This window comes from Moschus berezovskii, chromosome 7, assembly GCF_049115385.1.
Source record: "Moschus berezovskii isolate FMDL1 chromosome 7, NW_MosBer_1.0, whole genome shotgun sequence".
Classification (NCBI taxonomy): Eukaryota; Metazoa; Chordata; class Mammalia; order Artiodactyla; family Moschidae; genus Moschus; species Moschus berezovskii.
In genome coordinates, this window is record NC_142466.1 from 85664521 (window position 1) to 85691617 (window position 27097).

At 40.8% G+C, this 27097-nt stretch overlaps 1 protein-coding gene across 3 annotated transcripts in view; it reads left to right on the plus strand.

Annotated features, from left to right (window-relative positions):
• The window catches only part of NTRK2 (neurotrophic receptor tyrosine kinase 2), a 409841-nt gene that overhangs the window by 287472 nt on the left and 95272 nt on the right, over positions 1-27097 (plus strand). For all 3 annotated transcript variants that reach the window (XM_088838074.1, XM_088838072.1, XM_088838073.1), the window contains one exon: positions 17669-17799. In XM_088838074.1, coding sequence (XP_088694200.1) covers positions 17669-17799 — 131 coding nt within the window. The remainder of the gene's footprint in view (positions 1-17668; positions 17800-27097) is intronic.

The window sequence follows — 27097 nt, forward strand, 5'->3', positions numbered from 1 at the left end:
CAACTTCAGTATACCATAAAATTTAACAATGGCTTATTTTCTATTTTCTGTTATCTTATTTTTTATTGAAATATAGTGGATTTACAATGTTGTGTTAGTTTCAAATGTGTGTATATATATATATAATATCTAGATGTATATACATACGTATATGTATATATTCTTTTTATTTTTTTTATTTTATTTTATTTTTTTTTTTGGTAATTAATTTATTTTTTATTGGAGGCAAATTATTTTACAATATTATATTGGTTGGTTTTGCCATACATTGACATGAATTCGCCCCGGGTTTACATAAGTTCCCCCTCCTGAACCCCCCTCCCACCTCCCTCCTCCCTTTATCCTCCCTCTGGGTCATCCCCGCATGCCAGCCCCGAGCATCCTATAACATGCATTCTATTCCATTACAGGTATTATTATAAGATATTGAGTATAGTAATTCCTTGTTTATCTATTTTATATATGGTGGTGTGTATCTACTAATCCCAGACTCCCAATTTATCCCCTACTCCTTTCTCCTTTGGTAACCTTAGATTTCTTTTCTCTATGAGTCTATTTCTGTTTTATAAGTAAGGTCATTTGTATCTTTTTTTAGATTCCATAAGTAATATCGAATGATATTTGTTTTTCTCCGACTGATTTCACTTAGTATGATAATCTCTAGGTTCATCTGTGTTGCCTCAAATAGCATTATTTCATTCTTTTTACGACTGAGTAGTATTCTATTATAGGTATACACCCCTTCTTTTCTATCCGTTTGTCTTCTATGTCTTTGATATTTTAATAGTGCTGCTGTGAACTTCAGGGCTCATGCATCTTTTTGAATTAGTTTTCCTCTTTTTCCAGATATACGTCCAAGAGAGGGATTGATGGATCATCTCATAGCTCTATTTTTAGTTTCTTAAAGAAACTTCATTCTGTTCTCTGTAGTGGCTGTACCAATTTACATTCCCACCAGCAATGTAGGAGAGTTCCCTTTTCTCCACACCTTCTCCAGCATTTATTATTTGTAGACTTTTTGATAACAATCATTTTAACAGGTGTGAGGTGATACTTCATTGTAGTTTTGATTTTCTTCTCTAATAATTAGTGATGTTAAGCATCTTTTCATATGCCCTTTAGTCATCTGTATATCTTCTTTGGAGAAATGTCTATTTAGTTGTTCTGCCCACTTATTGGTTTTGTTGTTTGTTTTTCTGACACTGAACTGAATGAGCTGTTTGTATATTTGAGAAATTAATCCCTTGTTGATCCCATCATTTTCTTGAATGAATTTGATGTAATCTACTCTGAATATTTGATATCATTTTAATACTTTAGACCATGCTAATTGCAGCTGTAAGTAGTTATTAACATTTAACAACAGAATTTTTAATCATCCAATGTAAATAGTTTCCTTTGTAATAGTTGCATTGAAACTTTCTCAGGAGAAGGCAGTGTCTGAAACTTTCTCAGGAGAAGGCAGTGTCTAGAAAGGACTTCACTATAAACTTGGGGAACCAGAGCAAGAGCCAGATTAGCCTGACCCAATATAGGATCCCCAACAGGACCCCATGCCCAATGGGTGGGGATGATCCTTTCTTCTCTAAAGCAGTGTAATTAGGTAACATGACTTAGTTGTGCACTTTTTATAACAACTCTCCAAAAACTGAATTTTTAGCATTGACTGCAAAGTTTGGAAGTATTCCAGCTGACAGAAGTACACAAAACATGTTCTTGTCCTAAGACAGAGAGAAATGGAATCCAAGCACCATGACTATCATGTTATAAATCTGCCTTCAGTTCATAAACTGCCTTTAACACAGTGCTTCTTGATGTGAGTTCACACCCCAGGTTTTGCAGCTCATCGAAGATGGAGAGTGTAAATAGACAGAGGACACAAGAGATAAATCTGGTAGCTGCAGAGGAAGAGTGATTTGACTTCTGGGGACAGGCTATAGCCATATTCTGCTGACTTCATGCAGTCCTTATCTTCCCTGCGTTACCCTGTTCTTACACTTTTGAGCTATGTGTTGTGTTTGGTTGATAAATGTCTATAATGAGAAAGACTAGTGTATAATGAAAATGGCACTGGATTTGAGGGCAAGCAAATGGTTTTGGGTCCTGGCTAAGCTCTGGGAAATTAGCACTTTTACTGTACCTTGCTGAATTCATTTGTGAAATAAATAGGTTGTTTAAGGGCCTCAGGCACCCTGGGTTGAGCTCTTGAGAACATTCCATCTGCGTGGAAACTCCAAGGAGAACTTCACTAGTAAAGTACCGAAGACATTCTGCACAGATTGCTGACTGGAGTGTATCTGTTTGCCTCTTATCCATAACAGTGAAGTGAAGGAGAGGCTGGGGCTGTAACGGTTGAGATTTTTCATTAGATTTCTGGAAAATGGAGTGTGGTTGCCATGCTGATACATGAAACACAGAGGAGGGACCTTCAGCTAAGGATATGCCATGGGGATCTGAAGTGGAGGCAAGAGTGCCCTGTTTGGTGGCAGCTGGAGTGGTTCCAGGCTTGGGAGAAGCAAGTGCAGCAGCTTCAACAGAAGGAAAGAGTGAGAAAGGGCTTAGAACAAGGGAAGCATGAGAGATATACACTCCCATCTCCAGGTGGGCAGAGAAGTGGATATTTATTTATCTTCACACAAAAAAGAATCTAAAACATTTCTGTGTAGAAACTGCCAGATTGTCATAAGGGATAAAGCCTGGTAGTAGTAAGGGTATTAGAATTCCAGAGTACTGTTCTCTTTACTCTGACATGTTTAAACTCTAGCCAAATGGTCCATTGTCTGCCTATTCATCCTAAAGCAAGGCATTCCTATCTCTGTTCTACCAATGATCCAATTCTTAACTAAACTTCCTTTCTGAAGTTGGCAATACTGACTAAATAACCCAGGAAATCCTTATTAGCTACCCAGACTTTCTTTTTTCAATGTAAATAAGATTCAGGATCCATTCTACATGTGAGGACAATAGCAACTGAAAGAGAAGATCTGAGAGGAAAACTGACCTTGGAGGGCACAGAAATTTTTTGAGTGGAAGAAAATTTTAAAGAAGGAAAAATGTTCTCTGATTTGAGATTTTATACACATAAATCAAAATTGGATAGCTAGGAAAAAGGAATTATAAGATAAGGAACTCATACCAATTAAATCTATGAATGCAGAAACGGAAGTTTCAATCATAGGTATGAAAGATACAAAAGAAATTCTTCCAGAATAAAGAGCAAAAAGGCAGAGGCAGACAGCGCTAGAGAAGATGAGAAAAAGAACTATGTGAACCGTGAACTTCCAGATGTTCAAGCAGGTTTTAGAAAAAGCAGAGGCACCAGAGATCAAATTGCCAACATCTGCTGGATCATTGAAAAGCAAGAGAGTTCCAGAAAAACGTCTATTTCTGCTTTATTGACAATGCCAAAGCCTTTGACTGTGTGGATCACAATAAACAGTGGAAAATTCTGAAAGAGATGGGAATACCAAACCACCTGACCTGCCTCTTGAGAAACCTGTATGCAGGTCAGGAAGCAACAGTTAGAACTGGACATGGAACAACAGACTGGTTCCAAATAGGAAAAGGAGTACATCAAGGCTGTATATTGTCACCCTGCTTGTTTAATTTATATGCAGATCATGAGGAACGCTGGACTGGAGGAAGCACATGCTGGAATCAAGATTGCCAGGAGAAATATCAGTAACCTCAGATATGCAGATGACACCACCCTTATGGCAGAAAGTGAAGAGGAACTCAAAAGCCTCTTGATGAAAGTGAAAAAGGAGAGTGAAAAGTTTGGCTTGAAGCTCAACATTCAGGCAACAAAGATCATGGCATTTGGTCCCATCACTTCATGGGAAATAGATGGGGAAACAGTGGAAACAGTGTCAGACTTTATTTTTTTGGGCTTCAAAATCACTGCGGATGCTGATTGCAGCCATGAAATTAAAAGACGCTTACTCCTTGGAAGGAAAGTTATGACCAACCTAGATAGCATATTAAAAAGCAGAGACATTACTTGCCAACCAAGGTCTGTCTAGTCAAGGCTATGGTTTTTCCAGCGGTCATGTATGGATGTGAGAATTGGACTGTTAAGAAAGCCAATCACCTAAGAATTGATGCTTTTGAACTGTGGTGCTGGAGAAGACTCTTGAGAGTCCCTTATACTGCAAGGAGATCCAACCAGTCCATTCTAAAGGAGATCAGTCCTGGGTGTTCATTGGAAGGACTGATGCTGAAACTCCAATACTTTGGCCACATCATGCGATGAGTTGACTCACTGGAAAAGACTCTGATGCTGGGAGGGATTGGGGGCCGGAGGAGAAGGGGACGACAGAGAATGAGATGGCTGGATGGCATCACCGACTCGATGGACATGAGTTTGAGTGAACTCCGGGAGTTGGTGTTGGACAGGGAGGCCTGGCGTGCTGTGATTCATGGTGTCACAAAGAGTTGGACATGACTGAGTGACTGAACTGAAATGAACTGAACAGAACATGAGAGAGAATTCACACAATTCGATTGTATCAGGAGAAATGGAATATGATTATTAAGATTTCCAGATAATAATGAGAACTGAGAAAAATAGTATGAGAAAACTATCAAAGAAAAAACCAAAAATGACTTCCCAGTGTTGAAGAAGTACCGTAGACTTCAATCTGAGAGGTCTGCTAAGTACCAGCAGGAGAAATGAAAAATCTGTCTGTTTGAATTTGATGCTAGAACAATCTTCATGCTTACAAGAGAGAAGTCTTTTGATCTTGTTGCTATGAACATCCTTCTTCAAGTGGCTTATAAGTTCTATACATGGCATTAGTCATGAAAAACAAATGTAGACCCAGCACTCATTTAGCCTCGTAATATACAGTATTAGGCTGGTCATATTAGCATGAAGTGAAATGTTAGTCTCTCAGTTGTCTCTGACACTTTGCGACCCTGTGGACTGTAGCCCACCAGGCTCCTCTGTCTATAGGATTTCCTAGGCAAGAATACTGGAGTGGGTTGCCATTCCTTTCTCCAGGGGATCTTCCATACCCAAGGATTGAACCTGAGTCTCCAGCATTGCAGGTGGATTCTTCACCATCATATTAACATAAATTTTATTTATTGCAATTCAAGTTTTAGAACCATAAAATCCTTAATTGTATCATTTTGTGAATGGAATGTACATGGCAATAATATTGGCACAGTTGTAGTAAAGGCCAAGCTCAAAGAATAAACCCCAATGTGTGAATGGGGTAGAGAGAAGATAGGGGTGCTAATATGCCCATATATATGCCTTATATACAGAAGAGTGTCAGGATACTGGCTGAAATGGAGGTATAGTATGATAGATAATCAATAGAAGAGCTAAAAATTAATACAGCAGTTAATTATTGGACTGAGTGGGAGGTAGTGTGAGCAAAATCCTCCTCTAATAAAGTGGAGAATCAATAAAGAAGTCTTAAATTGGGAAAACAATAGCTTATTAATTAGAGTATGGCAATCACCCCTAGAAAACCAAAATCCAAATTGCATTTTATTGACTTCCCAAGAGAGTAACACCAAGGACAGGGAGGAATATGGAAGGGTAAAACTTTTTTCTTAATGTTCTTGGTTTTTTTTATCATGTACATATATGTATTACTTTCCTTTTTCTGAACATTAAAAGATATGAGTTCCTTTCTAACTTTCAGAGTGTCTGTTTGTAAAGATACAACCTAACAATAAGCCACATGTAATAGCTAATGTTTGTCTCATTTGGGCCTGCAAAAATGGAAAATTTCATTTCATTCAACCTAAATATATTTCAGATTTTAGACTTTAACGTGGATATGCCTGAAAATGAATATCCAGTACATGAGCAAGTCAGTGACATTCCGGCAATTTGGAGATGTCTTAATTCATTACTCAACAACACCCTTCTTTCTAACCAACATTTCAAACCCTTTCAACTTACAGGGGAACATTCAAATGGCACATCCTACAACCCTATACCCTGTATTTAAGAACTTACTTTTTCTTCTAAACATGCACAAGTCACAACCCTGTATTTCAAACATCTGTCATTGTGAGTTTTACACTCTTCCCTTTACAACTGTCATCTGTGTACTTTGTGTCTCGTCTCCCTATTAGACTACAGTTCCTTTAGGGGAAATATTTGTGTTCTATTGGGAGAGACTGCCTGGTTTTAGAGACCATTCTAACTTGGCTTGCCCACTTTCCAACTCTAGGGCTTTGGGTGAATTGCTTAACATCTCCAAGACTTATTTCTCCCAACCTCCAAATGAAGATAGTAATGTCTCTTCTTAGGTCTAGCAGGATGTCTGAATAAGAAATTGTATGCCCAAGGCTTGATGTAACATCTTGTATGCAGTGGATGTACAATTAATGACCATCAGCCTGACTTCCTCTTGCCCCTGAACCTTCCCCAGCATCAAACACAATTCTTTATACAAAGAAGCTTAAATGGCGAAATGAGAAAGAAAAAAAAAAAAAGGTATGTTGGAATGAAAGATGCTGAAAGTATTGAAAAATCCTTTAAGGAAAACAAAATTAGCCCTACCTTTGAAAATACAAGTTTTCCAATAATCATATTGAAGAGGAAATAACATAGTACTCTGTTTGGCATGTTAGTTGTATAGTAACCCATCCAGAGATGGAAAACACTTGGGATGCACCCAAAAACGTTGTCTGTGTTCCTTTCCTTTTCGTTCATCACATATCATGAGCTCTACTAATCATTGCCTTTCTGTGGAATTGAGGCAGATCTACAGTCATGGAAAGCAGCCTGGGAAGCTGGCAAGGAATGCCAGAACTCATGAAGTGCCCTCTGGCTCCCACTGTTTCTTAGGCTAAGTGCTTGCTCCATTCTCTTGCATTCAGAGCTTTCCTCATGAAGAATAACTTGCTTTACTAGAATTGGCTCAATGACTCCAAGGAGCCTTTACTGAATGGCCCCACTTTCAGAACACTTGTTTGGCCCCTGTCATCTCTGTTTATCACATTCTGACCACATTATCATTATATCTGCATTTCTCTTACCCTTACTAGAGTATGTTCACAGAGAAGATACTCAATATATTTAAGCTCGGATAAGCTGTTTACAGTTCAGACATAGAGTAGGAAGGCCACTGAATGCACACTGGAGTGTGTGTGTGTGTGTGTGTGTGTGTCTGTGTGTGATATGTGAATTAACCCCACCAAAGATGAAACGTGTCTTTCACAATGGAGCTTTCATTCAAAAGTACATTGGTAAAGGCCAGCTAACTTGCAAAAGTCAATTAGGAAAATATAGTGGCTACCAGTTGAAATTATTGAAGAAAGGAAGATTTCTGTTTGGAGAGCATAGAATGGAGGATCCCAAATGATAAAACAGACATCAGCATAGACCCCTCAAATGGAAGATAATGCACAGCTTGGGAAGGGGAAGGAGGGCATTAAAGTGGTACTTTCCATCCTCAGAAGCAGGTAGAGCATTAGGGCTTAGGGACACAGGGTTGGAGAAGTAGGCAGATAAGCCTGTCTGGCCCACCTGCCAGAATCTTGTACAATCACTCTGCATAATTATTCTTGAAAATACAAACATTGCTGGGACTGACTGACAAGTATTGTTCCAGCAGGGAGGGCTGTCAGGGCAAATCAATCCAACTCTACCACATGCCAGAGTGTAGAACAGATATAATTTTGGCTGTTAGGGGCTGTCAAAGCGAAGGATGTGCCGTATGTGTATTTTGAAGTGTGGTGTTCCCTTTAGTCTAACAGCTTGAAAGATTTCTGGGGCTTTCCCCCTCTCTGGCTGTTTTCTACAAGAAGTTTTGAGTATTTTAATTTCAAATAACTCAAGTCTTTTATCTAATGTGAATTTCAGGTTAGACTAAACCCAATCTTACCTTTCCTCCTATAGCTGCTCTGCACTCATTCAACACATGGTATTAAAATTTGATTTAGGAGGAAAAGGTCCTTTGCTGCCATTGGATGTCATAAGGGGCATCCAAATAGGTACCTGGTGCACTCCCAGCAAGGCAAACTCACCTTATAAGAGTGTTTTGTCCATCACTAGGCCCAGTGCAAGGCTTAGCCCGAAGGGTCCCACTGGGCCTCTTGGGAATCCCTGAAAATCCACTTCCTCCTTCAGTGGTCCAGCATCAAAGCTGAGGCCCTTAGAAGGTGATTCACTCAAAACCTTTGCTGTCTCTTTCTGAATTTTTCTGCTTCATCCATCTTATTGGATTCTCAGTGACCTCCCCAGTCATCTGTCCCACTAGTTTTCTTTTCCTTCCTTCTCTCCCTTTTTCCCCCCTTCCTTCCTATTTGTGGTACCTATTTAATTTATTCCTTTCTACTATTCTCCTCGGGGCTTCCCAGGTGGTACTAGTGGTAAAGAACCTGCCTGCCAATGCAGGAGATGCAAGAGACAAGAGTTCGATCCCTGGGTTGAGAAAATCCCCTGGAAATGAGGAAATGACAACCTATTCCAACCTATTCAGTATTCTTGCCTGGAGAATCTCATGGGCAGAAGAGCCTGGCAGGCTACAGTCCATGGGGCCACGAAGAGTCAGACACAACTGAGTGACTGAGCACGCACGCTCTCCTTAACTTACAAACACCCTCAAATCTCTCCCTCCTCAAAATCCCCCCAGTACCTATCTCTGAGAGTCACCGTGTCATCCCTAGACCCACCTGTCTGTCCCTGCCCCAAACTTCCACTTGTGCAGTCTCCACTCACCACCTCTAATTCCTTACCTCTCACTTATCTCCGGCCCCAGGAGTCTGCCTTCTCCTCTCTTCATGCTCATCCTTGGCCCTTTCTCCTGTCTCTCTCATTTGTTCACTTTGGTCTTGTTCTAAGGCTCCTTGTTTTCTGTCCCTGAAAACATCAGGATTAGTCCTTGGTGTCATCTGTTCCCTTTGGGGTCACAGACTTGATCTCAGCTTCCCTGTGGACTGTCACCCTGAACTGTGTACATTTCTTGGACAGGAGACTGGAGAGGAAGGATGGAGCCCACCTTCCAGCTCAGCATGGGACTCTGTGAGAGGGAGGTCTGTGCTGCTGCTGCTGCTGCTAAGTCACTTCAGTTGTGTCCGACTCTGTGTGAACCCATAGACGGCAGCCTAACAGGCTCCCCCCTCCCTGGGATTCTCCAGGCAAGAACACTGGAGTGGGTTGCCATTTCCTTCTCCAACGTGTGAAAGTCAAAAGGGAAAGTGAAGTCGCTCAGTCATGTCTGACTCGTAGCGACCCCACGGACTGCAGCCTACCAAGCTCCTCCGTCCATGGGATTTTCTAGGCAAGAGTACTGGAGTGGCTTGCCATTGCCTTCTCCGGAGGGAGGTCTGTAGTTACTCCTAAACTTGCCCTTCTGCCTCTAGTTTGACTGCTGCCAGAATTATTTGTTCTTGTCACTTTCTTCCGTGCTCAAAAGTCTTCTAGATAAGACTTACATATGAAACAAATCCAAGGATTCACTGATTATGGAACATGCATGTGCTGAAGCAGACCTAAAATACTGTTTAATCTAAACTCCTGTTTTAAAGACAACAAAATGAAGGCAAAAAGCAGTGAAGTCATTTGTCCAAGAGTCTGGACTTGTTAATAAGGACTTCAAGGTCCTCTGTGATCCAACCTCATCCTCCTTTTGCTACATATTGTCTGCTCCTTCTGTTTAGGAAAAACTAGGACAAATTACAACTTCTTAAATACCACTGTGGGCTTTTTCCTCCTCCTCCTCCTTGCTTTTTCTCTTCCCCCTCCTAAGTGCCCTCTTCTCTACCGTTCTCATCTCTTGTTCAACCACTCAGCTATTTTTGTATGTTCATGTTATTATTTATTCATAAAATAGTATTGATTGCCTAATATGTTCTAGGCCCAGCAGTGGGTGTGGAAAATTACATCTCTTCTTTAACCTCATCCCCAAAGCATTCCTGAGTAAGCCCATAGACATTGATTTTTATGCCATTATGATGATAAGCACTCTGGACTCCCTGTATAGTGTTTGACTGAGGGTGGTTTCTGTGTCATATGTTTTTACCTTATTGAGCTCTGCCATAAGAAATATTCTTAGGAAGCTCACTATTTACACTACAGATGTTGTTAAGGATGTTGATTTCCAACGTAAAATCCACTTGATGTGTTCCTTTCAAAACTAAATTCCATAAAGGATCTTACTTATCATAGGAATTTCTGTGCTCTTACTTATGAGTAGTCAAAATTTTATAAATTATTGTGTTTCCCTCTTGGCTTCTGCTGCCAGGAAACTCTGAGTCAAATTATGGCAATTTTAATAGCTTTGTGGAACCTTAGAATCTGCACATTTGCATTTCTACTTATCTTGTTTTAGCCTTCTTTTCTGTTTTCTCTGAATTGAGTTCTTATTTAAGTTTTTCTTTTCCCTTGCATGATCACATAAAATACCTGAAATCACTTTAGTCATGTCCAACTCTTTTGTGACCCCATGGACTGTAACTCTGTCCATGGGATTCTCCAGGCAAGAATACTGGAGTAGATAGCCATGCCCTCCTCCAGGGAATCTTCCTGACCCAGGCATTGAACCCACATTTCTTATGTCTCCTGCATTTCCAGGTGGGTTCTTTACCACTTGTGGCACCTGGGAAGCCCTAAGAATACTGGAATGGGTAGCCATTCCTTTCTCCAGGGGATCTTCCTGACCCAAAGATCTACCCTGTGTCTCCTGCATTGCAGGCAAATTCTTTGCCATCTGAGCCACCAGAGAAGCCCAGGCTATAGTACATGCTTAATAAAGGTTTGTCGAACTAAAGTGATAAATGTAGACCCATGATTCCCTAGGTGGGCAAATTCAAGCTCACTTTCTCTTTCACTTTGTCTGTTGTAAGAAGGCCAAGGAAAGATAGTGTTGTCGTGGAAAGAATTTAAACTCTGCCTGTTACCAATTGTATAATACAAATTCAGTTCCATTCAGTTCAGTACAGTCGCTCAGTCGTGTCTGACTCTTTGCGACCCTATGGACCACAGCACGCCAGGCCTCCCTGTCCATCACCAACTCTGAGAGTTTACCCAAACTCATGTCCATTGAGTCAGTGATGTCATCCAACCGTCTCATCTGCTGTCCCCTTCTCCTCCTGACTTCAATTTTTCCCAGCATTAGGGGCTTTTCAAATGAGTCAGCTCTTCGCATCAGGTGGCCTAAGTATTGGAGTTTCAGCTTCAGCATCAATTCAGACGAGTTATTTAGTGCATGTGATCCCCTCCTTGTTACTTTAATCTGAAAATGGAAATAAGGATACCCTACTAGATTGCTGTGAAGATTGATAACCCTCGTAAACCTCTCAGCACATTTCCAGGCCCTTAATAGCAATCAGCACATATTAGGGTCTCTCTCTTTCCTTCCTATTTCCTTGTTTCATTGGAAATTGCACTTGGAAAAGGATAAGTGGATTGCTCTATGACCACAAGTTAGTCAATTAATTGTAGTGTCATCTGTAAAATAAATGTGACTATTGACCTCATTCAGAGGGATATGAAAATTAATCGATGGTAATGCACATTGGGATTTTTTGCTGAAAATTGCTTAAGAATGGCTCAGTATTGTTACATGTTTTATTTCATCATTAATGTTATTTATGAATATTTGGCTTTGTCTTGTCCTGGTGTGTTTTACATCTCTGTTCTTAATCACGTTTATTTTCAATATTGTCCGAACTTATATCTTAATAATAAAAATATAGATGAAATTCAAAACCATAGTTCCCATCTTTCATATAAATTAATTTTTTCAAGGTGGATGATTCAACCTATTTCAATATGTTCCTTATGATATAGACATTAAGATATTTAATAAATAATTTTTGTTACTTACATTTAAAATCAAGCTCAAGGTTTTTACATAGCTTTGGCATCCTACTTTTTGCACTCATATTTTTTGTTTATTGGCCATTTTGTAATGATATTCTTCATTATGAGATGCTTGATCCATTTCAGATGATAAATGTGAATGTTTCAAGTATTTCTAGTTGAAGAGATAATTAACTGAATGATATACCTGTTTTCACTTTACTGGCAGGAATGTTCACTGCATGCAATCTCAAATGGGGGCTTGTGTTATAGAGTCCAAGGTCACTCTCCTGAGAGTTAGGGGATCTGAGTGCTAGCTTGGTCACTTTCTAGCTGTGTGGCCCTGGGAGAGTCACTTCACCTCCCTGAGACTCACTGGCCATCTGTCAAACATGAGGGAGTCGGTCTCGGTGATCTTTAGCTTCTGTTTCCATCACAGCATCTAGTCCTTTGCACCGGAATGGCTGAGGCAGGCTGTACGTTTAGGTTTGCAGGGAAACTTAGAGATTCCTCCTAGTACAGAACAATATTTTCCGGGGTATATTATTTATATAGTCCTACTCACAAATATAAAATGTCTTTCCTTTTAACTGCAGAGTAGTTGGCATATATTAAAGACTCCATGAATGTCTCAATTTAAGGTCCATGTGATGAGCAGGATATGTCCAGGGGGACAAGGTTCTCTGTGAAACTCTATTACTGAGGAAATGGGAGGATATGTTTCCTATTTCAAACTTAAATGGGTGGAATGATATTTATTTATTTATTTTGTTAGTTTTAGATTTGGTAGTAATGAATATAGACCTGGGTTGAACTATAGCCTGCATGTATATATAGGATATTTACTTCTGGGAGAAATTGATACTAGGAATTTTACTTAAACCATCTGAAACTACAAGCATTTCCACCGACTACTGAGACTTCTTTGTGACAAAATGCATTTTTCAGTGGCTGTAATGTGATGCTAATACAAAACTAGAAATCCACTCAGTTCTGGTACTTAGGAAGCAAATGCCCAAGTGCAGTGAAATTCCACCCTGGAAAATTCCATTAATGATAAAGACATCCACAATTTTTAGTCCCTCATCTCAGTTATTACTTCTGGTCATCAATTTCTCCCTGATTCCACAGAGTAGATTTATTTGCACAATAATCTAATCACACTCTTTGTTTTGACTATATGAACATACATAAATCAGCCTGCACACCACAGGAGTGTGGTGGTCCCTACACCACACACACCTCTTCTGAGAACTCCTATCTTTGGCAAGGTGAATTTTAAAAAGGTACTTTTTATTTAAAAAATTTATTTAAAGAAATCAACTGTTGTCTTGATTTTTTTCCTTCAAATCTAAGAAGCTATTTATGGTAGAGTCTGGGCTTTTCATTTATTTATTTTTGTTAGTTATTCATATTGGGTTTGAGGTGGTTTTACTGGAGTCTCCAAAGTTAAAAGCAGAGCTTTGACTGACCTAAGAAATAAAGAATGTAAAAATTTTTAACATGCTTACCCGATAGCTTATTTATCATGGAATCTTTGGGCTTCTCTGGTGGCTCAGATGGTAAAGAACTCACCTGCAGTGCAGGAGATCTGGGTTCAGTCCCTGGGTTGGGAAGATCCCCTGGAGAAGGGAACAGTTACCCACTCCAGTATTCTTGCCTAAAGAATTCCATGGACAGAGGAGCCTGGTGGGCTACAGTCCGTAGGGTTTCAGAGAGTCAGGCAAAGCTGAGTGACTTCCACTTAGACTCACTTGCCAAGGATACTCTGCATAAAGTGAACCCAAATGTTCCTAGGACCCTTTAAGGCACTGTTATTAAAAGCGCCTGTCCACAGTGAGATTGTCTAGAATAGAAACCAGTGCATTGCTCTTTTCATTAAGAAAGTCTTGGGACTTCCCTGGGGGTCCAGTGATTAGGACTCCACACTTCAAGTATGATCCCCAGTCAGGGAACTAAGATCCTGCATGCCCCCCACCAAATAATAATAATAATAACATAAAATTTTTAAAAAGAAAGTCTTACTCCCAAGAAAAAGTCAGCTAAATGCCATGCAAACAGCCAAACTGAACTTCCCAAAGCCTTTCCTCTTAACTGCATTGCTGAAAGACACAAGACAAATGGCAGCTGAGTGTTTGTACAACTTGAGCAAACTATTAATACTTCACCCCTCTGTGCCTTGCGCTCTTAGAATGCTGGAATCAGGAGGTAGAGAGGGAAAATGTAAGCAGGGAGTGAGTGAGTGGGGAAGCCAAGATGTCATAGTGAGGGGCCCAACGTGGTACAGGCTGATGGCTCCCTAGGACAGATGCTTTCAACTGGTTGAGGCTCTAGCAGGAGATGGTGGGGTGGGGGTGGGGGGTGGGTCATGGTCAGACATCATGCACAAAGGCCTTGATGTACCTGGGAGTGAAGGGTGGGGATGGCCTTCATTTGAGAGGGCTGGAGGGGGAAGTCATGGGTATCCTCAGGCACGTTGTGGTGGTGGTGTTTTAGTTGCCAAGTCCTTTTGTATCTGACTCTTTTGGGACCCCATGGAACTGTAGCCTGCTGGTCTCCTCTGTCCATGGGATTTCCCAGGCAAGAATACCTCAGTGGGCAGTCATTTCCTTCTCTAGGGGATCTTCCTGACCCAGGGATCAAATCTTCCTGACCTGCATCTCCTTCTTTGGCAGGCATATTCTTTACTGCTGAGCCATCAGAGAAGCCCATCCTCAGCAAAGCCAAGGTTTTATTGGAGCTGAGGAGGTAAAGAGAAGTTTAAGGAGAGATTTAGGATACAGGGACATACTGGATGACGCCCAGAAGAACTGATGGAAGGACTTCTGAGGGAGGCGAAGGGGTTAGCATTGGCTCTGCTTGGAGCACTTATGAGCAATTTGGCGGTTTGAGGCTGGATAAAGAGGGATAGTTTGAGAGGGTACTGAGGATTTCCTTTGGTGATTGAGGGAAACATGCAATGAGGCAGTTTGAGATATGTTTCAATGCTCTCCTGGAGGAGAATGGGAAGAAATTCTTAGCTCAAGTATGTGATAGCTTCAGACTAGTTGTTCTTCCTACTTCTGACATCTTGGAGAATTGAGCTTCTTTATTGCCTGCACATTCAATAGAATTATTGTCAGTTAACTGAAGTAATAAAACTGAACAGTATTTGTCTGTCTGTTGCTTCTATTATCATTTGGCACATTTTCCAACAAATATTTGGATAGCACCAGCTGTGTGCAGAGCACTATGAAAACCCTGGCAGAAATGCAAATACAAACAAAAACTTGTTACCTGTGCCCCTCAATGGCTTCCAGTCTTAGAAAAGAGGAATTCCTTCTATTTAGAGGGAGTACATTGGCAAAAGGCCACTATTCATGTGATCTACTATATCCCAAACATAGCAAAGCAAATTAATGCAAAATAGCCCATTTCTTAAAAGATGTGTCTACTGCCTTCAAGGTCAGTGTGGTAAAACTGGTCTCATCAATTTTAGCTTGGAAGATGATGAAGTTGTGGCCTTATCCATAGCTTTATTAAGCTATTTCCCATCAACTTTTTTACTGCTTGGAATGAAAAAGAGATTGGAGGGGGGGAATGGGGAGAGAGGGAGGAAAAGAAAAAAAGGAAAAGGAAGGAAAGAAGGAAAAAGAAAGGAGAGAGGGGAGGAGGGAGGCAAGAAAAGTGTAAATCAAATGCAAAAAAAAAAACGTTAAATACTAGCCTTGATCTGGTTATAGTGTAAAGTAAATCAAGTGGCAATTTAATTCTCAATGAACGTATGACAACCATGGAGTTAAATATTAGATTTAAATAGGGCAGCTAATTCTCTGCAAGAATTACATTCATCTCTTTATATGGGCACTCTTCCTAATGAACACATCTTTCCCCTCTTAAATTCAGACATTGCTGCTGGAGCATGAGAAATTAATATACATTCTTAGATTCATTAATAATGTTGCTCATAAAAGACCTTTTGATTTTTATCACCCTGAGTTCCCAGAGGCCCAAGGAAGCAGCCATAGCTCCAAACCACATGAATTATCAGGGGGAAAATCCTATTAAAGCAAAACCTTAATCATCACTTGCATTTTATATCAAGTTGTATCTAAGAAGAAACTGTATATATCATATCCATTAACCTAGCATGGACAAATAAATGGTGTTACAGTCCTTCCACAGAATATTACAAAGTAAAAGCAAAAGAATTACTACTACTACACACAGTGTAATTCAGTCTCCAGAACAATGTTGAGAGATAGATGTAAGACAGGGAAGGGTGCATGTAATATGACTCCATTTACTAGCTTCAAAACAAGCAACAATCTCTCATTGGGAAGATGTCAGTGGTAGCAAACCAACAAGGGAAATGAGTAACACAAAATTCAGGATAGTGATTATCCCTGGGAAGTGAGTAGAAAATGGGTACAATCCAGAAAGAACACAGTGGTGCTTCCAAAGTATGAGTGATGTTCTGTTTCTTAATGGAATGGTGACTTCACGGATATTCATGTTATTATCATTATTAAAACTGTAGAGGTAAGCTTTGTATTTTCTTTGGAACTTTTGATAATTTGAACTGGCTGTTGAACTAAACGGAGAGGAAGCTGGGAGGTTATTTTTACTTTTTACTCTTACTTACATAGTTCCCTTTCTCTCATCACACTTAGCATAACTTACAACTGAAAAAGAACTTTCTGATGTGGAAGAAAAATTACAAACTCTGGGTTCAGACAAACCTGAGTTCACATCCCAATTCTTCCATTCCTACACTATGAATCATTGAAATTCCTGCAGACTCAGTTTCCCCATGTATACAATGTAGGAAATAATGCTTCTAAGAGTCCAATGAGAGAACATTGTCTCTCATTGGAATGCTGCACATTCCAAGCTCGAGAAGGACTCACAGTCTTTTTTCAGTCTGCCTCTCAGTGATGAGAAGTTCAGAAAAGCCTGGTGGCAGTGACCCAATGGAAGCCCTGGGCTCAGGGATCCAATGCTTGATGTGCTGGGTGAGAAGACCCAAGCTCACACTGTGGAGTCCTCTATCCTCTGCAGAGTCTCTTTTCGGGTTTCTCCACCAGCTCTGTCCTGAGAATCATTCACTTGCCTCCCACTGTGCACTACAGGGCTCCTGGACTGCCTCCTGAGTCCCCCAGGAAGGTGATGGATGAGTGGCATGGGCCAGCTCAGCTCTGGATGAGAGTAATAAATAGTCCCCCTTCCCCCGATGCTTCTGTACATGTCTCTTCTTGGCTTTGGACAGCCAAGGCTAGGACCCGCTCTTAGAAAGGAGCTAAGGAAACCAGCCTTTAGCACATGGGCTAAACATTTCTGGTCTAAACAGAAGGAGTCACCAAAACTCAACCATGGAGCCCACCACGTGAGGAAGCAAAAAGTGAGGTGAGGACACAGCCTTCATCAGCAATGCACAGATCTTGCATTTTCCCTTCGTGTCCTCTGAGCTTGTCTCCCTCAATAGCCTGAAGGGGCTTAACAAATGTTTAGGGCTTCCTAGCTAGCTCTCTGCCTTTCCCACTAGACATAACTGATGAATATATGCAAAGCATCTGGCTTGTGAGAGACCTGCCATTCATATCCGTCCCCTTCTCAATTCTCCCCTTTCTTGGACCATAAAGCTCATGAATGATATTTTGCAGCCAACAACTAAGTGATTCCTTTTGTTCTATCAAAAACAGTGATTCCATTCTGGAGAGCAAGCCTAAACCACCAACTGCCTGGAAGCCCTTTGGGTGGACCTTGAGGATGGATGCTGAGTTTATCCTCCAATTTTCTATGTGCAGAGGAGATTCTTTAGGTCTGTGAGCTCAGGATGCAGCCTGCCGACTCCTGCCCTTTGCCTTCAGCTCTGGCTGCCTCGATTCCAATTTCCATTCTGTCTTTGTCTTACAGTTGTTCAGCACATCAAGCGACACAACATTGTCCTGAAAAGGGAGCTAGGTGAAGGAGCCTTTGGAAAAGTTTTCCTCGCTGAATGCTATAACCTCTGTCCTGAGCAGGACAAGATCTTGGTGGCCGTGAAGGTAAGCAGATACTCCAGAATGTCTCATTACCCATGGTCACTACTCACGTGTGGAAGTGTTGCTTTATTTTATTTTATTGCAGTGGCCATTTCAGAAGCAAAGTACATCTGCCATGGTGGATGTGTCCAAATTCCTTTAAGTGATGGACAGTAGGAAGGATATTTGGGGCACAGGGACGACAGGTTCTGCTCAGGACCATCTTTTCAGCCTGCAGGCTGTGGATATCTCTGAGCTACTCTCCCCAGTCAGTGTTAACTGAACTCCGGACAGAAGTCAGTAGGGTCAAACACAATCCAACCCACAAAACTTGGAGACTGCTTTCTCCTCAGACTGCTCAGAGCATGTCCAAGTTCAGCTGGAGCTTGTCTTGTGTTCAGAAGACCTGGAAAGGACACTGTGGCCTTCACTTCCCTCTCTCAGCCTCACTTCTGCTGAGAAGTTTTGTTATACTTACTTTGTCCCTTCCAAATGTCTCCAAGGCCCCAGACGTAGCATCTGGAAGGGGAACATCTCTGGGGGATGGATCTTAACACCCTAAGAGACATGAGATTTTATTGAAATGCAAAAGTCTGAAAGTCTTTTGTCATAACCATTTCTCCATAAACTCTAAAAAGGAGATGTGAGGAATCCCCTGGCAATCCAGTTGTTGTAAAGCTCCATGCTTCCACTGCAGAGGATGCAGGTTCAATCCCTAGTCAGGGAACTAAGATCACACATGCCGCATGGCATGGAAAATAAAAATAAAATAATAAATGCATATATGTTAAATTACAATAATTTTTTAAAGGAGACCTCATCTTCAGTATGGAGAAGGAAATAGCAACCCATTCCAGTACTCTTGCCTGGAAAAGCCCATAGACAAAGAGCCTGGTGGCTACAGTCCATGGGGTTGCGAAGAGTCGGACATGACTGAGCGACTTCACTTTCACTTTTCACTCTCATGGAGAAGGAAATGGCAGCCCACTCCAATGTTCTTGCCTGGAGAATCCCAGGGACAGAGGAGCCTGGTGGGGTGCTATCTATGGTGTCACACAGGGTTGGACACAATTGAGGCAACTTAGCAGCAGCAGCATCTTCAATAAAATAAACATTATTGAAAGGGCTGAAATTTCCACTGGGCTCTCTAAATCACAAGGATCAACACAAATAGCACAAAAAACTTCAGCATATCTTTTACATATGCACTGTCAAAATGTTTAAAAAAACACCACGGTACAATTTATGTTAAACACTTAAGAGAGGTGTATGTTTGTAAAATGAATTAAGAGCCAAATGAATAAGTACGTGGCTAATGTAATAAAATGTAACTTCATGACCTAACGTAAGATGATTGAGTTTTGGTTTTTATTCGTTTGTTTGGCCAAACACAAAGTATTTGTACAAATGGCATTTATTTCCTCATTATAACCAGGACAACTTTCTTTGTGAGTTGATGGATGTGTTTATTTATTTTTCTGGTCTTCTAATGCTTTAACTTTTATTCATTTTTAATTGGGAGATAATTGCTTTACAAAGTTGTGTTGGTTTCTGCTGTGCAACTGCGTGAATCAGCCATAAGTATATATATGTCCCCTCCCTCCTGAACCTTTCTCCCATCCCCACCCCATCCCACCCCTCTGGGTTGCCACAGTGCACTGAGCTGAGTTCCCTGTGTTATTCAGCAACTTACCACTAGTTGTCTATTTCACGTCTGGTACTGCATACGTTTCAGTGCTACTCTCTGAAGCTGTCGCACCCTCTCCTTCCCTCATTGTGTCCACAAGTCTGTTTTCTATGTCTTCTTCTCTATACCTGGCCTGCAAATTGAACTGAGGTGGGTGAACCTCAGTTCATCCTATTATACAGAGTGAAATAAGTCTGAAAGAGAAAAACAAATATTGTATATTGACACATATATAAGGGAATCTAGAAAAATGGTACTGAGGAACTTTCCATTTTTTAAAAGAGATAATGTATTCCATTACTGTTGTACTTAGCCTTAAAATACTTCAAAATACATGTAATGGGTAACCGAGGAGAGAAATAAAATGATTCGTGAACTTTCCCAACCTGCAGACTAAGCACAGTTTCTGTTACAGTTCATCCTAATGAAACACCATGCATCTGCTTTCCTTGCCATCAAAAGTAACTAAGCTGAGTGGTTCAGATACACTTAAACTCTCAGAAAAGGCTCCTAAAAAGCTATACTTTGGGGTGAATAAAGGACAGGCCTTTCTAGGGATGAGAAATGTAATATCTATGAAATAAACATCAGTTCACTAAGATAGGAAGTGGACGGGGTAGTGAGACAGAGGAGAGGAGAGGGACGGGAGATGCGAGAGAGAATCAAGGTCAGGCGGGGTGAGTGGAGTGAAAGGAGAATCCTGCAGGGGCCCTGAGGATGTTTAATTCCTGCTGCTAAGATGGCTTCCTCTTTTCTTTCATTTACTCAAAAAGTTTGTTATTTTTTTTAAAGCACAAAATGTTCAGAACATTTGGCAGCGTTATATCTGCAGTCTTTGCTTTCTTCTGCTGTTATCTTTTTTTTTCCCCGTTTGGAAAAATGGGACCAAAAGGTGCCTCTATTTTTGGAGATTCAGAGCCTGATACAAGGAGAGAGCTGGAAGACGTTCTGGGAACACGTAACCCCAATCTCGCATGTGTCATAGACAAGGACAATGAGGACCCTGGGGCCAAGGTCTGGGCCATGTTTCCCACTGATTTTTGAGGCCATCCACGGATCTGTTCATGTCATGAGGTCACAAGGTGAAATCTTTGAATGTGAGAAAATCGTAGGAGATGAGGGAAACCTAGAGGATAGTATAGGAATAGCTGAGAGGCCTCAGCTTGGTAGTGTGTGCTCAGTTGCTTCAGTCGTGTCCAACTCTTAATGCGACACCATGGACTGTAGCCTGCCAGGCTCCTCTGTCCACGGCATTCTCTAGGGAAGAATACTGGAGTGGGTTGCCATGCCCTCCTCCAGGGGATCTTCCCAACCCAGGAACTGAACCCACATCTCTTATGTCTCCTGCATTGGCAGGTGGGTTCTTTACCATTAGTGCCACGCGGGAAGCCCTCTGCTTGATAGAAATAGACTCAAAATTTCTCAGCAGGTATCACCTTTCACGTTCCTGTTATTTCTAATTCTGTGCTTGCTCCTCTGTACTTCTTGCAGTGTCCTTAAGGAGCCAGTGCTACATAGCTAAATCCAGGGCACCTTTAACTCAGACATCACTTTTCCTTCCAAACTCATGCTAAACAGGATTTCAGAGTTCGATCTAGTAAAGATGAAGGATTAGCCGGTGTCAGCAATGTTCAGCCAGTGGTCCTGCCCATAGTGTGCTTCCCATCACTACTGTTGGTGAAGCTTCTTTAAATCCCAATCACAGCCCTCATCCCATGTTCAACCCAGACCCAGGGCCCAGTCCCCATGAACCTCCTGACTTTGCCAAATAATTGTTTGCAGATTAACAACCCACGATGAGTGTTTGCTCTTTAATCAAAACTGCTGAAAAAGAAAACAAAGAAAATTTGTCCCTTTATCTCAAGTAGTGAGAACAAAATACCTACAGCTTAAAAAGTCATTTCAACTTCAAGGTCGCACACCAAAGAAATCTCATCTCCCTGACCTCAAATGTGGCCTTTTGTGGAAATCAGAGGCTTTGCTTGCCTTTGCTAGAATGATTTCAAGCTTCACTGGGGGCCCATTTTAACTGTCTGAGATCCAGAGGCTACAGCCATGCAAGAAACAAGTCCGATTTTTCGTGGGCTCTGGGATGAATGGGGTCAGGATAACACAGGATAACACATAGAGCTGCCTCTTGCCAGCCTGACCTGCTCATTTTTAGGCATGTGGGCCAACTGTAAGTGTATTCAAAGACTATCTGATAAGTCTGGGAGGAAAATGTCTCTGGTGCTTTCCTGACCACAATAAAGGAATTTTTTAAAAAAAGAACTGAACGTGGCCTCCAGGGCCTCCATAGCCTGTCACCTCTGAGGAGTGGCTGCCGGGGCTGCTTCTCTTCCATTGGAGGCACCCAGGGATGTTTGACAATCTTTCTGCCTGTTGCCTAGCAACCCCTGCAGCATTGATTATACATGCTAAGAAATAGCAGCTATTGTCCTCTTTCTTTCTCTAGAAGGAACTGACTGGTTTGAAATCTAAGGTTTTGCATTCAGACTGACAGATGTCAGGTTCCTGTAAATTTTGACGCTGCTTGTTCCAGATGACTAAAGAGCTTGAGGGATGCACAGAAGTCAGTTTAAGATGGAAATTAGCCTAGGCTTGTGTAGGCCCCTCAAGGGTTCAGGGCCTGAGCCAGCCTCTCCCATTAGAGTATCTGCTTGTTTGTATTCAGTCGGATTGCCCTTTTCTGGATATTTTTGGGTGACCTTTGTTTCTTAGTGAAATGGATTTGTGCCTTCCCACTGAAAGACAACTGGAGAACCCATAGAGAAAATGAGATGCATAGAAATTGGTCTTTGATCAAAATAAGTTCCTTTATCTTTAAGTAACTCAATTGCCAAGGAAACACTTCACTGCAGTTTCTCTGCATTAGCTGTGGATGCATTAACTATTTTTGGCTCCATCCAATTTGCTTTTCAATAGCTACAATTCCTACAACATTTCCTTGTGCTGTGAATGCACACTAATTTTCATTTTTTTAAATATAGCCACAAGTGGGCTTTGTAGGATTCATGGTCTCTCTTCCCTCTCTCCACTAACTCAGGTGTATTCCTAGAAACATAAATTGCTGAACACAAGAGAGGCCTTAGGAATCATATCTATAACCCACATCTCGTGTTTTATAGATGACAAATCCTGAGAAGTTGAGTGACTTCCTCAAGGTGTGAGTTAAAACGAGTCATAGATGCTGCACAAGAAGACTTGGCAAGGCGCGAAATAGTGATGTTTGAGCTCAGCAAGCACTTTCTTTAGTATCTAATGAAGGGCTTTTTCTTTTCATATTGCTAAATATTTGCTTGTCAACAACAGAGGAAATTTTGCAAGGGTTTTGGCAAAGTTGACTGATACACTCTGTGGCACGTTACCACAAACCAGCTCACGTAGCATCTAACACACCATGGCCATGCCTGTGCCTGGGGAGCCCAGGCCAACATAGGAGCCATCAGTTCTCATCTCAAGTTACCCCTTCAAGGAGACTTCCCCTTGCTGCTCCCTGGTCTAGGCCAGACCTCCCAGTTCCATGTTATTAAGGCATCTGTACTTGTCCTTAAGAGGATTTGTTAAGGCTGTTAATCAGTACATGTATTTGTGTGTATATTTAATCAACAACATGTGTCTATCTTCTCCAGTAGAGTGGCATATTCTTGAGGGTAGGAATCATGCCTTTTAGCACATTGCCTAGTATGTAGTAGCAGGCCATAAATGCTTGTTGGATGGATGGATGGACTATTGAAAAAGAGCCTTTTGAAAAAGTAAAGAGTTGGCAATTGGTACTTCCAAGTAAGAAAATGATTTGATCAGCTATTTATATGTGTGTATAGTATATGTACATATATATATAATGTAATCTAATAAGAAATAATTTTAGAAATAACTGAATCACTATGCAGAAATATAGAGCTATTATTGAAATTTTTTAGTTTAACTCATATTTTTTTGCCAATGAGGAAACAGAAGAGGGGCCCAGAGAAGATAAATGATCCTTCCAAAGTCACATAGCTTGAACGAGATCACTTAATGTCAGACCAAGGACTGAAACTCTGACCTCCACATCAGCCCCAGGCTCACTGTGCATCATATTTTCATGTACTGAATCCTACACATGCCCTATAAACCAAATTGAGGAAATTCAATATGACGTATGAGGTAATACAAAGGAGTGGGTAGTTTTGCTCAATTGTGTATGATAATAAGAGAGATTTTCTTGTTTTCCCAAGTGGAAATGCAATTCAAGGAAATAGGTGGAAATAAAATTCCAGAGTGAGTGCTTTGGCCTCGTGAGGCGATGCAAGCAAAATATCTCAATCAGCTTTGATAATATGAGCAGTATAATGTTCATTGGAAACCCAACTCAAGCTTGGTTTGAGTAGAAAAGGGAATTTATTTGCTCAAACTACTGGAAAGCCTTGCTGTTGGTGCTCTAGCTTCAGGCATAGCTAGCTCCACGGCATCAGCAATTCCCTCTTTCTCTCTCTTTCTCTCTTTCCATCTCTCGGCTCTGCTTTCTTCTATGCTGAATGCATTCTTGGGCAGGTTCTCCCCATACTATGGTAAAGATTCAGCAACAACTGCTCTGGGTTTACAGGCAGCCATCCTAGCAACCCAAACGAGAACTCCTCTTTCCCAACAATTATGCACAAGTCAAACGGCCAACTCCTATTGGTTTATCTTGAGTTGTTTCACCAGGCCCTCCAGCCAAGGGAATAGAATGTACTAATTATCCAGGCCTGGGTCACATGCCTATCCCTGCAAATGGAAGATGAGGTCAGCTCTCCTCACACGTGTTGACCAAATGTAGGGAGGCGTTTGTTCCCTGAAAGAATGTTAGAGCTGCTAAGTGAGAAGACAGGGAAAAGATCTGACAGGAAAAACTGAAAGATGACCAACTCAAATAGGACTTGCAGGACCTCACTATGAGCAGAGCAGTTGGGATCTAGAAGCTCACTAGGATCTGAACTGGCCCTTAGGGCAGTCCCTTTGTTATCCTTGCAGGAGACACTAGGCCTCTCCTCCAGGCTTCCCTGCTGGTATGGCACAACAGTCTCATCCCTCTCTGCTCCCTGGCTTGGGCTGCTGCTTCCTGCCAGCTGCTGCTCCCTTGATCTCTGTAACTCACCTTCAGATTCCTTAAGAAGGAAATACCATGTGTCCAGTTATGCCACTCAGTGTTCCTGCCAGGCACCTGCCTGCAGTCCAAGCATCCAGTGTGGTCACGTGACGTAGGTGAGACCACTTATAGGCCAGAAGCAACTAAAGCCAGTTGTCTTAAAATATTTGTAAGGGCAGTGGAAGAGCTTGAAAAGAACTGCTTTCCAGGAACCGCCAGTTCTGGAACAGGGAAACAGTCTATAGGTAAGAAAGAGTGTCAAGAGTTCATCAATTCAAATACTTTATCCACACAAGTTTATTTCTAAACCAGATGGCTATTTTCTTTTTCCCTTCTTCTCTTCCTTCCTTCCTTTCCTCCTTGTCTTTCTTCTTTCCTTCCTTCTTTTTAATTTTTAAGGAGTCATCCTTCTGTTCTCACATCTTGATTATTTGTGAAGTCTCTCACCCATTCCTCCTTCTTTCTGTACCCCTCTCCTCTTCTTAATTTACTTAGTATGTGAAATTCCTTTCCTACAAATAGAAATTGATGACAAGATTAATGTAGTTAAGAGAATATTTGTCAGTGTTGCCCGTAAAAGATAGTTTATATTTCTTAACAGAATATAATGTTGCAGAAAATACTATCAATTCCATCTTTATAAGTTTCTGGTAACAAATTGTAAAACTTTTAATAGTGGCTTGCTGAAAGTCTTAATCATGTTATTGTCTGGACATTGCTTAATAGATCTCTATCTTCTTGTAGTGGAAGTGCATTCTTTCTTGGTGAGTGTGTGTGTGTCTATGTGCTTGTGTATGTGTGTGTGCGTGCACACTCACATGTGCTATAGGATGGCCGGTAACATTTCCCGTGTCAGAATCCTTCTTGTACTGGAGTCACTTGGGCCCCAGTTATTAAGTTGCTCCATCAATGTTCCTTGCCCAGTAACTTCAACTTTTAACCTTTGATGGGAGATCTGTTTTTTGTCTTGTTAATTTGTCTCCTTAACCCTTTTTTTCTTGGCTTTTCTCCAATTTACATACATCTTTTCAGAAATGCTGAAACCAAGCAGTACATTCCACTCTAATGAGGACTCATCTGATACCAAACATAGTAGGGGTATTCATTTTACTCCTCTGCATCTCTGGAAAATATGCATTGTGGTAGATGGACTGCTTTTTAATTGACTTTAGCATGACAGCCCAACTCAGAGTCGAATCAGGGTCTACAGTGACTCACCAGCTCTTTTCTATCCAGTGGAGTTATCTCAGTCAATTGAATGCTGGTGTATTTAAAGCCTGTAAGTATCTTGCAATTGTCCATATTGGAGGCCAACTTCTGATTCATTCTTTTGAGTCAATATTTCTCTAATATGACGGTCGCTGTGAATTAGTTTCCTGTCTTTCAAAGATTAGCATTTTTAATATGCAACTTGATATAATATGCACACACAAACTATCAATCTTATTCCCCAAATTCTACAAGTACTTAAAATATGTGAATTAGAAATTAACCTCATGATTCCCATTAGATGTTTGACTTGTTAGAGTTTTAACCATGAGAGCATGGTTGTGAAAATAAACATAGCAGCAATCAACACCCTGGCAATGAATCTTGTATTTGAGACTACCACTTGGTATATATTTAAAATCCTTGCAAGGGCCGGTTCCATATCATTGGGTTGATATACACACAGTGTTGGTTTCTAGTACAGTGAGCACTATCTGGGTGTGTGTGTGATCATTATTGTTTGTATTCAGTCATCTAATTAGCTTTTATATTTCTAGGAATGTTAGGAGGGCAGTTACTACACTCTTCTTAGTTTCTAAGATTTTATTTCTGTTAAGCTCTATCTCTGAATTTATTAAAATATACTCCTCAAAATTTCACTTTTGTAAGAATTGGTTAGAAGCTTCTACTTTTCTTCAGAGATGACCCTGTAAGTTAGAAGAATCATATAGTCTTGTGGCTATTGTTTTGTTCAGTTGCTCACTTGTGTCCAACTCTTTGTGACCCATGGATTGCAGCATGCCAGGCTTCCCTGTCCTTCACCATCTCCTTCTAAATACCTGAGTAATCATTGCCTGTAAGGAACCTTATGAGGAGGGTGTCTGTCTTAATGCTATTTCAGTTTAGTATTATATTCCCCCAAAGCAGATTGACTCATTAATAGCCAACTAAGGTGGATTTTATAGAATGGATCTGATCAGTGGAAGTACAACGTGAGTCACAAAAGCAAACCACAAATCGTTTGTGTTTTAAAATTTCCTAGTCTGCACATTAAAAAGTATAAACATGAAACTAATGTTTATTAGTTGAAACTAATGAAACTAATTTTATTAATGTATTTTATTTAACTCAATCTACCTAAAATATTTTCATTCCAACATACTGTTAATCTAAAAATATTAATGAGATATTTTATGCATACCAAGTTTTCAAAATCTGAAATCTGTATTTTACACTTGTAGCACATTTCAGTTTGGACCAGCTATATTTCAAATTATCACTGACCACATGTAGCTATTGGCTACCATTTTGGACAG